Source organism: Cynoglossus semilaevis, chromosome 5 (assembly GCF_000523025.1).
Source record: "Cynoglossus semilaevis isolate Cse_v1.0 chromosome 5, Cse_v1.0, whole genome shotgun sequence".
NCBI lineage: Eukaryota > Metazoa > Chordata > Actinopteri > Pleuronectiformes > Cynoglossidae > Cynoglossus > Cynoglossus semilaevis.
In genome coordinates, this window is record NC_024311.1 from 15,226,532 (window position 1) to 15,240,935 (window position 14,404).

General features: G+C 38.2%; 1 protein-coding gene across 1 annotated transcript in view; it reads right to left on the reverse strand.

Annotated features, from left to right (window-relative positions):
• itfg1 (integrin alpha FG-GAP repeat containing 1) overlaps positions 1-14,404 on the reverse strand; it is an 86,001-nt gene that overhangs the window by 35,494 nt on the left and 36,103 nt on the right. Inside the window, exons 10-12 of the mRNA XM_008310730.3 lie at positions 14,131-14,282; positions 4,580-4,730; positions 3,582-3,690 (exon numbers count right to left, since the gene is read on the reverse strand). Coding sequence (XP_008308952.2) covers positions 3,582-3,690; positions 4,580-4,730; positions 14,131-14,282 — 412 coding nt within the window. The remainder of the gene's footprint in view (positions 1-3,581; positions 3,691-4,579; positions 4,731-14,130; positions 14,283-14,404) is intronic.

A 14,404-nucleotide genomic window follows, 5' to 3' on the forward strand; every position in this document is an offset into this window, starting at 1 on the left:
GGCATTCCCATTGTTTAACCACTCTGAAAAGCCGGCAGTGACTATCACCACATTTTTACTTACATTTAAACTCAACTTTAGTGTCAGCACAACAATTGAAGTGACATTTGACATCTTAAAAAAAAAGAAAATCCTATTTTTCTTTTCTGCATCAAGAGTTTTAATATTTCCCACAACTGTCTGGCCTTGATCACTGGTTCATACCAAAAAAAAAATTTAGCACATAAAATAAAAGCCGATTCAACTTCTTTGCTGACTGTGGCAAAGTGAAATATCCTTGGACGTTGCTCAAATTACCTGAACTGTCAGTGGTTGCAGAGCAAAATGAAATTAAAGGGGGATAAATCACAGGCAGAGCCATTAATCACACAAATGAAGTTCCAAAATAATGGGCTTGTGTCTGTTGTTTTCCTCCTACTAAACCACTGGCCCTAATTTGCTAATTGGTCTGTCTTCCCTCCACCATTTTTAGTTTTGGATGTGACCTCACTTCAAAAAATTTAGTTCATTATTTTGTTCGTTTTGGATGATGAACCTAGACGAAAAAAATCGGTCTACTAAAAACAGGTGAAGTACTGTAGTATAGTAGTGAAGTATGCAGTACTACTACAACAACACTTTGATTTGACATTGTGCTTAAAGAATTGCGGCCAAAACACAAAAGGTATCAACATACGTCTACATTATGAAGTAAAGCAGACAGTTCTTTGACAAACACGGCAGACGACCCTGACTATCAACCACTTTTGTGTGTGTTTCAACAGAGACCGAGGATTTATGCCAATCCAACTAAAGGACCACTCGTCCAGTCAAATCCTCAGGGCGACGCAGCAACTCACACTTGGAAATCACGTCTTTATAAACACAATGGAGTTAAAAAAAGAAGGGGAACAGAGGACAGCTATGACAGACAGACGGAGAGAGAGAGAGAGAGAGAGAGAGAGGATAAACACAAGGCCGGGGAACACGATGTTTTGTTAAGGGATAAAGGCAGAAGCCAGGTTAAAACATCAGACTGCGGGGGTTAGTGTGAAGGAAGAGAAAGACGCTTAATGAGAAAAGGCGGCTGTTGGAAAATACATTTAGAGAGTGGAAAGTTGGATTTTGAGGAGGGGGTGGGGTGGAGAAGAGATGAAGTTTCCAGTGACGAATGGAGAGGAGAGAAAATGATGTATGTACCGGGAGCGAGAAAATCATCCAGATGTTTTTTCAATGCAGCTAATTTGCATCCTAATACATCAACAGGAAGCTAATCAAGGCATATAGTTCTGCCTGTCTGCCTCTCTCATCATCCCCTTTATGCACACTGGCTGAGTACGTGGCTAGAGAGGACGTTTTACTGTGCTCCACGGGTATACTTCACTATACTTTAGTCTGAAGATTTCTAAACTCAGAACTGCAGCGGACTCACTGCATCGTCTCCGTGGAACAATCGAGACTTAATCAAGAAAATAATGTAATCGTGTTTACAGTAGCGCTGAGGCCCCCGCGGTGAACATCACTTAATTCCTTATTTATGATTTCTACCATTTCATTCTGTAATGTAATCATCCATCATTATAAGCAGCAACCCCTGGCACATCAATACTTTTGAAAGTTTGAATGTAACATATATATTATTTATTCACAGTCAAAGTTTGTTAGGCCGTTCAAACAATAATATTGGTAACTAAATGTCGTCATATAAATGAAAAATAAAATATCTTAAAGATTATTTATACCTCACCTGGGATTCGCGGCAGATGCTACAGATGGAAACTGTTTACGTCTACATTTTTTACCTCTGATATAAATCAAGACCTAAATCTTCTTCCTCTTTAACAGCTTTAAACAATACTCATAAGATGTTTTGATCCACAGTAAAACAGTGATTTATGAAATTAATGATAATGATGATAATCAATGGACAGGCCGATTAATGATAATGATGATAATCAATGGAAAAGCTGTCAGAAATGAACAAGGTTTTGAAGTTTTTTTTTTTTCCTTTCTTCTTATGTACATGAACTTTTTCAGACTCAGAATTCATCTGTTATGTCTTCAAGTTGGCCTCAGTACACTTCTCTTGAATTATATATAATCCTTTGGCATCAGAGGCAAGTAAGAGATTTGATGGAAGGTACCGGTGAGTGAATTACTGCATATCAGGCACACTGGAGGATAACATGTCAGAGTAGTACAGGTTCAGGTCATCGCAGCGTGAAAAGCTCAGCAAGAGTCCGAGCCTGGATCAGGCAGAGAAACCAGAACACTGTCGAGAAAGACAATGTCTGTCATGAGCTCCAGGCTTTGAGGCATATTTTTCTGTATACGTTGACTAAACGCGACACAAAGTCAATCTTCTGGCTTGTTCAAAAAAAAAAAAAAAAAAAAACAGCTCCAGGAAAGGTTGTAAAATGGAATATGGAGGAAAATAAGATTTCACATTCACGTAGTGGATCAGACTGGCAGAAATAAAGGAAGTTATCCTTATACTTATCCACCGATGCTGCTACATCTGCCTAAAAATAACATTAAATACAAAACTCCCTCTAGATCATAATTATATCACACGTTTGTCAATGTGTAACAAGTAGGAGAAGCATTTTTGTTTCTACACCAGTCAGACTGATAATGTTACAGTAAAACACAGAGGAGGAGCTGAGACTGTTTGAATGGATGGTAGAAAACAACGTACGCATTGTTTGTGCGCGAGTGAGTGTTCAGAGTTAAATATGTTTAGGTCAGCCAATAAACTGTATACGCCACGAAGAAACAGCAGAGTAGAGGAAAGACAGACAGAGGAACTCCAGGTCAAGGTCACAGAGATAAACACACACTTCATGACAGCACAGGTGAGAAAAATGACTTGAAATAGTGTTTTTTTTTGACTGAACATGAAATTTTCCATCTCAATTCCACATTTAACAGTCACTAGTTATTCACTGTAGCTACTGAGACATTTGGACAGTCCAAATACAGGATCCCATCCTTGACAGGGAACATCATGTGACCTCGCCTGTTGTTTTCTAATCACAGTGATAAAGATCTATTCATCCATCCATCTTTCATTGCTTAATCCTGTTAGGAGGCACGGTGGGAGCTGCACTCGGCTGACATCAGACAAGACGGCCACACCTGGGTAAACAGGTGGTCTGCGGGGTCGACAACCCATCGACACTGACAGCGACAACAACTCATTGAATTAGGGTTTCCAATTTGAAGAGAGAGAGGAGAAGAGAAAGACGATAAAGAGGTCGAAGAACAAGAAGCTTAGAAATCTGTCCTCTGTATTTTACCAATAATCCATGAACATCAACCAATGGGCTCCAGAAGGCACTGGTTTCCAGGCAGATTTAAAAACAAATCTCTTTCAGAACATTGAATATAGAACCCTTTGTATTCAGACATAACATGACAACTATGGCATTTCCGTTACTTTCTAATCTGTAAACTTTCTGTTGCTGTTGTTGTTCAGACAAAGTGCAGCTAAGAATTGCAGTAAGAAGTTTAATAATGACACATTTTCTGCATTGTGGACATGACAAGAGTGGAAACGCCGAGTAAAATGACAAGACAAACTGGGCTAATCAGTCACTTACCCATCACTTTAACGAAGTAGGCGTCAGCTTCGAAATTGTTCTTTAAAGCGTGGATGATCAAGTCATTTCTGCCAGGTGCCTGGCTCAGAACCAGCATGTCTAATATACCCTGCAAATGAGGACGGGGACAGAGAGGACACAGTGAGCGTGTTTTCTGACTCACTTCTCCATCTAACACCGCTGGTGGTTGACACAGCATTATATTGATCATCTTTCCTTTTTTACACTACATATTATTATTTTTTCAAAATACAAAATAATAGTGGTAGAGCAAGAAGGAAATGGAGGATGAAAAATGGGGTGAAAATAAAGACATATTTCAATCAATAGAATAAATCAGTCATAATCAATTGTGATTCAACAAGCACATAACAACTGTCAATAAACACGACCTCGCTACATAATAAATGTCCGAGTACCGCCCTTTGACTTACACCAGATCTTTACAAATTCAGGTTGACCTCGTTCATGGTCAGCGTATGGATTTACGTTGCAGTCAATTAAAATAAATTAGGTCTAAAATGTACGGTTGCATTAATGTATGTGTTAATATTGACAGCTTTTTACAAGGTAGGAAAAAGCAACTTTATAGGAACAAATGACAATAAGAGCTTTGTCGAGTGTTTACAGCAGCTGCCGTGAGTGGAACCTGCTGCGTATTTGGTTTTCATGCATTCCTGAATAAAAACGGTAAATTGAACAATACAGATAAGGCATGGAAATTGGAAGAAAATCTTTGGTGTAAGCATATGGATGTATATAGATTACATCTAAAGCATGTTCATTTTTTTTTAGAAAGGCCCTTGTCATCTTGTGTAGAGAAACAATGTTTTAAACTTGAAAAGTTAATTTACTTTGGCCATTAAAACAAAAAAATGTAATCCTTAATTCACCGAACATTGTGCCACAAAAAATATTTCAAGGCACAAAATATTTTTAATAGACTTTTTTCCCTCTTCATCCAAATTCTTCAACTTCAGTCTTCCAAATTTACTCACGTCCTCGTAGATGTCAAAGAATGTCGCCATGACGGCATTTTGGATGGCTCCTAAATCTGACTGGTCCCAGTGAATGTTGAACGTTCTCCCCACGCTGTGGCAGCTGACGTTTGCACACGGAACGTTCTCCAACAGGAAGGCCTGCTGACTGCTGCAAGGCACAAACAGACACAGATGGGAATAAGAAGCATTAATCATATTCATCAGCAGATTCATCGGCAGCTGAATTTGGTTGCTGACATTTCAGTGTGAATATTGGAGCACCGTTCCCTCTGCAGTCTTTTAATCTAATATGGCAGTTTTACCTTGATCACATAGGTGTTGCCAAAGAAACAGCAGTGACAGGTTCACAGTATAATTTTAGTAAATAAACATCTTTGCAGATCACCATTTTTTTTTACCTTCCTCTTCCCACTCTCTGTACATCTGAATAGACTGTTGTGTCACATTTTCTGTTTAAACTGTGATATGTTTTAATCCACTGCTTTTCCCATGTGTCTCACTGTCTTTGTTGATGCCCTCACTTCGCTGTCTGTCTTTTTTTTTGTGAAGAAGTTGAAGTCTGTGATAAAAAGTACTGCACCAAAATAGAACAGACATAAAAAAAAAAAAAAACTTTTTCAACATTTGAAACATTTCACTAGTTCGACCAAAATAGAACAGACATAAAAAAAAATAAAAAAAACTTTTTCAACAATTGAAACATTTCACTAGTTCAGCGCTGTCAAAGGAGATGAAGTGAAGACCAAGGGCTACGACGATGGATTGAACAAATTTGACCTCAAGCAAGTTTTCTTGAAGACCTAATATGCTGTGTTTAATAAATTTGTAATTTCTAAAGGTTAAGCACAAACCTGGAGTTATGTTAGATTTCCTTAAAAAAATAATTATTTATGGACAACTTGGCCGAAGATAAATGCCATTTAAGGAAGTCCATTAAATACACAGTGACACAGCTTTAAAAACTGCGATATGAGGTGAATATCTGTTCATCAGGTTTTCTGGTGTTGATTGTCGGCAACTCGCAGGAGAAGCTGAAGAGCAGTACAGCGGCTTGTGCTGGCTTACCTGGCTTTGTATGTGATTACACATATATTAGCTTGAGGTTCAGCTAAAGGTCAGTCGGCTGTAACTCATCAATACTAGATTTCCATGGGAACACACTGCTTCCTCAAAAAGAAAAAAAGGCAAAACGCCAGTGGCACTGCAACCAAAGAGTGTGGCCAGTTGTCAGTAGTGACCTGCCATGACTTTGACTGTGCATGTGTGTGTGTAGAAATGTGGCATTTCAAAGCGTCGTGATTGTTATTCACCTCCGTGTCTGTGTGTCCTTTGTACAGTAAGCTTTTTAACACTTCAAAACGATCTTGCTCTCCAGCACAGCAAAGGTCGTGATGGTGACGATGAAGGTTACAGTACGAGGCTGATCACACACACACACACACATACATACAACACACTCGTGACACGCATCTGAGCAGCAAAGCAAAACATCTCTTGAGACTCGAGTGATCGTTGTTTTCAGCAGTGAAAAGAAAAAAAAGATACACTGAAATATCAGAATATTTCTGTTCAGTCAGAGGTAGCGTACTACAGTCAAACGTAGTGAATAATTCATCTCTTGCTACAAACTTAGAGATTATAGTAATTTTACAAACAGTCCCCAAAAAAGAAAAATAATATATTGCTATTCCTAAAGGATTAATGTTGTGATAATGAATGCGACTTAAAGGTAAGTTGGTAAAACAGTCCCTGCAGGAACGGGTGCTGGTGTGAGTTTTTACGTTAACGTGACTGTGACTGCCCCGGGCTTCCATTAGTGCATGAACTTACAGCAGTGTATTTGTGTGTATGTGTGTGTATGTGTGTGTGTGTGTGTGTGTGTGCCTCGAGACACCTTGCAGTTCTTCCAGCTATATCCTCCTCTCTTCTAATTGGCCTCTGGAGGGGCAGTCTGCTGGCAGGAGAGCTGACCAAGTGATTCAACCGATGACCCCTCTCCACCCCCCCGCCCCCCAAAAGTGTTACCTGTCCACCTTTACCGCTCACTATCCATTCATCTTTGCATTAGTGGGTTTTTCCTGCCTTCTTTCTTCTGCCAATCAAATCACAGAGAAACCTGTTTAAGGAGCCTCAAGATCTTACTTTATTCTTTCAGAGTTGTGTTTCAAAGGGCAAGCGAGCGACTGACGGTAGAAGTAAAAACAGCTGCGTCTTCACCATCGTTGAAGGCTCATTTAAGGTCCTCCACTGAACTCTTCATTATTCCTTAATCTCAGATCCTTGAGTCTGCTAAAGGACATTACAGTTTGTTGCTTATCAAAAGGCAGATGCTCGCTCTCAAAGAAAACTAGCAGCCAAGTATTTCAGCTTCAATTCCATCTAAGAAACTATTTTTGGTTGCACTTTTTTCAAATATTACACTCTTGCAGCCGACCCTATTCCTCATTGTAACATTTCTACTAGCTTATTTGCTTCATCTCTACTGTAAATTAAACAGCGTCTGTACAACTGTATACAATATTAAGATTGATCGATTGACCTAACCCATACTTAATGCTGCCTCCTGTGGCAGCCTGTGGTGAATGCAAAGACTCATATTGTGAATTTTTTTTCATTGTGGGACACAAATGAGGGACTCGATTTTATTTGATATATTTCTTAATGTATAGTTGTATTAATAGAGCCACTAGACATACCCACGCAATACATCCCTCCACAAACTAGCGTATTCAATCGTATCTGTTTGACTGAAAGTGTACCAGGCTATTTGATAAAAGGTTAAAAAAAAGTATTGGTCCTTTATACAGATAAGAAAGCAAGAATGTTGGTATTTGTTAAATTATTCCTTAACAGAGGCAAAAACCATAAAAAACTGTTTTAAAACCTGTCAAGAAATGGTTTCTGTCAATATGCTATTGCACAGAAGCTCCTACAAAAAGAACTGCGTGCTGGTGTGCGTTCGATTTTTTTTCCTGTAGATTTAATGAGGTAGAACCAGTCCTCCTATTAAAATGTTGATTTTTTTAAAAAGAGTACTTACAAAACCCACAAAATATCTGTGATTCTACACCCTGGTATCTGCAACAGAACCGAGACACAAACACAGCTGCCATTTGGTGCTACGATTCAGAGAGGGATAGACTTTACACGGCATTGCCTAGCAACAGCCCGCTAAGCTCTTTACAGCCACAAGATTGGGATGAATACTAACAAAAAGAGACACATATCTTTTGGCACTTACAGCAACAGCTTAAACTCAATCTGTAGAAATCCATCATGGCATCATCAAGACGAGGAGCACTCAGCCTCTCAGAGGGAAACATTAAAAAACAACTCCTCACCATTCAGGTTACATCCTAAGTTGACCCTGGCACTCTCAAGTTTTCTACATTGATCTGAAGTCAGTGCAGAAGTCGAGATTAAAATATCCTTAGGTTAACTATAGCCTATTACATTTACAACAATAACTGAGCAGATAAATCAGAGTGACCTATCAATGGACAGCGACCTCTTATGTTTTTGAGGAAGGTGATGAGATCAGGACTCTCTACAGACTATGAAATCTCATTTTCATTCTTTAGTAAGTTTTTCTTTGGTATTATTTAGTAAATGTTATGATTTATATGCATGAAGGTCACAGATTTTGCTTTTATCTTGTTTTCGGGGTATGATAATTATCCAAATACAAAAATAAACCTTCCCTCGGTTTGATTATGATTATGATGAGATTATTGGGTGGGATTATGCTTTTACAGAAACTGGGCTTCAACTCTGAATGCTTCAGCAAAGCAAGAGATGTTGGACTGAGATTATAAGGTGGGATTATGCTTTTACAGAAACTGGGCTCCAACTCTGAATGCTTCAGCAAACCAAGAGATGTTGGACAATTCCATGCTCCCGATTTTGTAATTCCAGATCTTGAATCTTGAATCTGTCAGTCTGTGTCTGTGAAGATGTTCCAGACTGACAGTCAACGCAAGGTTGACTTAATAAATTTGTAAATATCACTCACCCAATGAATCCACACTCAAACACACTAGATAATTTTAAAAGGACGTGTTGATCAGACGCACCACGGTTCCCATGTTTTTTTTTTCCTGATGAATTATCTACCCAGTCACTCTTGATGTCTGAGACATATCCTGATGGTGCCATTACTCATATCCTCAATCAGCAGTCATTAGTGTTATGCAGGTTGGGTCACAGTGTGATGTGCTGTCACGTAATATGCGAGATAAAAAAAAAAAAAAAATCCAGAAATTGCGTCTTTCACACCACATGCTAGACAGTCACGGCTAAATGTAACATGTGTGCAGTCACAGAGAGCCGCCCGGTGGAGGGTGGAGTGTGACATTTAGACTTCTCCCTACAGTTCTGGGATCTCATGATGGGAAATTCAACATAAAACACTCAGAGCCAGCGGGATGCTCTGCACCACGAGGGCACAGCATGGGTACAAAAGTATGGGTTGCGTGTGTATTTGGGTCACACACTTTTTGCTGCGCATTCCAGTGAATTCTAACACTTTTCCTAGCTGTGGCGAGGGTTTCGCGGCTAACCGCACCAAAACATGAAATTTATACACGAAAATAGTCTTGAAGTGTCGCTGGAGAAAAACATTGTTCCCGTCATCGCAGCAGGGGGCTCTCAACGCTGCAGGTGCTTTGTTCTTGATCTATGTGGTGCCATAACTGACTGAATCTAATTTAGTCAGTAATGTTATGTTCACACTTGATGCCAATATGAAAATTGAGCTCCGTGATTTGTGCTTGTTTATGCACTGATTATTGCAGCAGCAGCTACTGTACTGGCAGTGTTTCAGCAGTGGTACCAGCTATAAAGACCTCGCAAGAAACACATCATTCAGCTGAAGCACTTGGATTCTGAATCTTTACGAAGTGCAATAACAACAACGATATCAACTGCAGAGAAATCGAGATGAGGACATTGTTCCTGCCTTAAGGATCGAGCTGCAACTACTCATCTCACTACTGCGGACGAGGGCTTCATAAAACACGTTCTGCTTCTGTAAACGCACAGGTGAATTTAACTGTTATTATCACTGTTGTGAATATGTTTATAGTTGTGTTCACCCAAACAGTCTAAACTATAACGGTCACTAAGAATAATGTCAATGGATAAAATAAAGTAGATCAAGATAAAGAAAAGTACTTCGGCTGTTTAGATCTTGCAAATTCAATTCCTGATATGAAAACTTTATATATTTAAGCTTATATGTTCCACCAAGTTCATAAGACCCAGGCATTTAGAATAAATCATATATGGAGCACATATATGTGCATAGCCGTCTGCTTTCAATTGAATTTTTTTTTTTTTGAGTTTATCAACAGGGTAAAATGAACACAGATTTTTTTTTTTAACCAGACAACCACAGAAGATGAGGTCATCTCAAGCCTGACACAGTCTGCCTTCAGTCATATGCTCATCCCTGCAGCGCAGCGGCTTCAGAACTCTGAACTGCATGACATGAGCCCAGCAATGACAGGTGCTTCACAGCAGTCAGAGGACAGTCACTTCATGTATCGCTCTGAAGCACAAGACTGTAAAACTGAACTGCAGCCTTTACGATTAAAAAGAAGAAGAAGAAGAAGAAGAAGAAAACTGTCTGTCCTTTTTTGAACCTTTTCATTTAAGGAATCAGAGAGAAAAAAAATGAATTATTTGCCCAGCATTTTCATACCGCTGAGCCATGTTATTGGCTCCCACTGAGTAACCATACATGTACAAACAGTCACTTACTGTAGCAGCTATCCTGCAGACAAAGACACAGCTCTGATCAACCCAGGCTCTATGTTCCATTAAATACGATGGTGTAACAATAATCAATTTCATTCTGCTGCTGTGACCTGCACAAATACAAATAATTGCCCACTTCACCTCTAGTATGTAAATAAAGTTGCTTTGGTTGATTATCTGAGAACAGAGAAAAATAAAAGATATTAAAGCAATTATGTGAGGGAGAAAAAAACAAAACATACATTATTGTAATCTCTGGGGATTTTCTAAGTGTACACCAAGGTATTAATGTGTAGCTTTAAAATGTTGTTTTCCTAAATCATAACAACAATAAAAAAACACACATCATCCCAGGAGGAACTGAAGAAAACCCTAAACCTATTTACAAAAACAAATAATACTCACAGTAAGACATGTACAGTATATTCACATGAATGGGACTTTAATGAAACAGCTGTATTTGAGTTAATCCGTAATTAAATACCACACTTTTACTTGTACTTGCAAATGTAGTGGCCCAGAAAAAAAAAAAAATCTGTGTGCGGTCTCATCTGACCAGTGTCATCTGTAAATAATTCTTAAAGCTCTCCATCTGGAGGACTGTTAATCTGTTTGGTCAGGATGTGAGTGGTCTGGATGCTATTTTCAAATACTTGAAGAACACATGGTCCTGTGTACATTTGACACATGCATACATGTAATTATTTCCAAGTTCCCTCGGGAGGATCAGACATTAAAGCTGACCTTAGCACCTTTTAATCAGTGTGAAGAAGATGGAATGGTGGAACTAAACATGATTGCTGCTGAGAATAATCCAGTGGTGTAAAGGCTTAGGTTTAATGCAGTCCCGTAAGAAATTCACATACATCGACCAATGACAGCAGCAAGAACATAAATCACCAGAGGACCATAGCAGGACTTACTGCCTGAAGTTTTAACCACTTTTACTCTGCTTTTAATTGGTTCTGCCCCAAAAATCTCTTTGTTTATGTGGATTATTTTTTTTCCTCTTCTTTTGTAGAAATGTTAGAAATTAAAAGTATTTTCCCATAAAACATTCTTTTTATTGTTTTAGTTTAGATCTTATTTCATGTGCGTAGGAACGACACGATACTTAAGTGTCATTGTTAACTGTGTAATTTCATGTTACGTTTTGTTTCAGTATCTGTATTTGTCATCTTCATACAACCAGATATTGTGCATCCATCGATGCTGAAACCTCTCAACGATACATTTTTCTCAAGGTTGGGTTTCAATAAAGTATTCAATAAACTGGAAGGTGTCTCAAAGTGTGGCACAGCTCTCTGGGTGACAGGGCGACATGCAGTCTGAGTACAATCACAACACAAACCGAGTCATTTTCAGTCATTTCAGTAAACAAATTAACACAAAGAAATGTCAACAAATAACTCTCTCAAAAAAATACGAAAATTGTTGAAGTGTACACGCCTCATTTATGCACTGTGCCATTAAACTGAAAAGACACATTAGCGTTCAGAAAAGTTCCTCCACTGCTTTCTTGTTACAGAACAAATCTTCCAGAAATCCTTGACTTCCTGACTTCAAACCTCTTAACAACTGACACTGCAGAGAAAAAAAAAACCCACACTCAAACCAGTGTGTGGAACCAAGTACTGGATCTGTGGATCAGCACATGAATACTGGAATTTGGGTCAGATACTAATACTGTATCAGTGCATCCCTGCTGTAGATAATTAAATTACCACATCTGAGGAAAATACTTGTCCCAAATTATGGATAATGTTGCGTCCTTCAGTCCTTCAGTCAACCAACGGGATTTCAATTACATCATACTTGATCTGACACTGTTTCACCTCCACAACCATATTATCCCAATATTAAAAAAGAATCAACTGAAAATGCATGAATGACAAGTAGAAGGACATGTTTACGGAGCTCAGGGTTAAAGCTAACATTCTTCTGCCCACTGCAGCACCTGCTTTGTCTGTAACACTGTGTACTCTGGAGCAACATTCACTCCGGCTACTACTTAGACTCTAATGTAATGAACTACCCAATGGCAGCAAATAGATCTTCATAGAATATGCTGACTCAGTACGGAGGCTGATTTAAATGCTGTTGTGATTCCGTATTTGTATTTGTATTACGTTAGCTCGGAGGATTCACAAGAGTAATGTTGGTATTCATATAAAGGGTTACTGTATATGAAGGTTAAAGGAAAAATACTGTATGACTCCACAGTATCTGGTTTGATCTTAACCTTGACCAATTTCAAGGGTAACTTGGTCGACAGTTTAAGATCTTTTATTTTTTTATAAAACATCAAGCTTCCTCTTTAAAATTATAGCGTTGCTGTGTTATAAACCTCAATAGTGATAAAAAATTAAAAATAATAAATAATGAAAATTAACAAACTTAATTCATTTGTTCTGTTTGTTGTTTGTTCTATAAATATCTACTGTATCTGTCACAGACTTTTATGAGTGCTGGTGCAGATTGATTCACATATTTACTCACTAATCACAACCATCAAACTTTCTCCACCGCTTCTTGATATACAACAAACGCAGCACGTCCACTGACTAGGGGTTTATGTGTTGACAGGCTATTAACTAGGATGCCCGCGGTGCAGACCTGAGGAGAACCTGCTGCTACAGTAACACAACAGTTGTTTGTCTCACTGAAGAAATTAATTCCAACCTGGAAAAAAAAAAAACGCATTTGTTGAGAAAAAAAACTACATTTTCAGATGTTGACAGAGCTGTGCTGCATCACATTAGGATGACTGTATTCATAAAGCATTTAAGTGGGAGATTTAATTGTGGTGCTCTTAAAGAAGCTGTGAGAACAAGTAGAGAAAGTAAATACAAGAATGGAAAATGAGGTTATACACCCAAAGCACTGATGTTTTCTTAGCTGCGCCTAAAATACCTGCACGTATTTAGAAAGTGTTATTTTAAATGTGACGCGTGCGTTCCCATCTGCTCACAGTTACACTGATTTAAACTCTGTCTAACTTTGCATTCCCACACTCCTAAAGATATATGTTTCACAGGGACATTAATAGAAACGAACAACTGTTCCTTCTCAAAAACATCTATTTATTAAAAAAAAAAGATAGAGAAGAAATGGAGTTGAGAGTTATTTGGATGAACAACGGACGTGTCTTATCTTATGTGCACATTTAGTTACTATTTTAAAGTGTCTGTTGATAAAAACTTCAGTTAAGTTAAATATAACTTGCTGAGAATAATTCTGTTAAATTCTCAACTCAAGATGGTTTGAAAAAACAAAGTCATAATTGGATACTTATTAAGATATTCTTTTTTTTTTTTTTTTAGATCAGTGTCAACATGTAGTTAAGCCTGATTTCCATGATCCATAAAAATAGAACTGCTTTCGCTCCAACATAATAATCTGTTACAGAGTAATTTCACAGTAGCTAAATGATTAAATTCACTCTGTGAGAATCATCTGTGGGAAATATTTATACCTTTAATGGCTAAAAACGCTGTATAAATTTGCAAAAGAAAACAACCTCCTGTGTAAATTATTAGGATTTAAACGATTAATTTCTGTGTTCTGCTGAAAAGCTACAAATCTCACGTGACAGTTTCACTGAAACAGAAGTTAAAACGTTTTTTATGAGAATATTGGCTGTGGACACAAAAATTATGACTTGGAGGGAACTCTGTGACCTTATACAGTTCCGTGATGACCAATGGTAAAACAGTTCAGAACATTTATGAAGATATTTTGCAGAGAATTTTAGCACAAGCTCAGCTAGTTTGTTTTCTTTTCACACCTACCCGCTACTGGTATTCCGAAGGACCATCAAAGCATCAGGGAAGCCATCGAGGTTATAATCCCCAAGGTGCAATGCCAGAGGTTGGTGGAGTGTTCCAAGCACGAAGCTCCAAGTTGTTTCCCTCTGCTGGAAATCCAACAGGACAGGTACCCACTGCAACCAGAAAAAAAAATTACATTATTACTGGGTACAATTTATATATATATAATTATTCTGTTGAACCACAATTCAAAAAAATATATAATTTTTTTTTTTTATTACTTTTGTCATTTTCA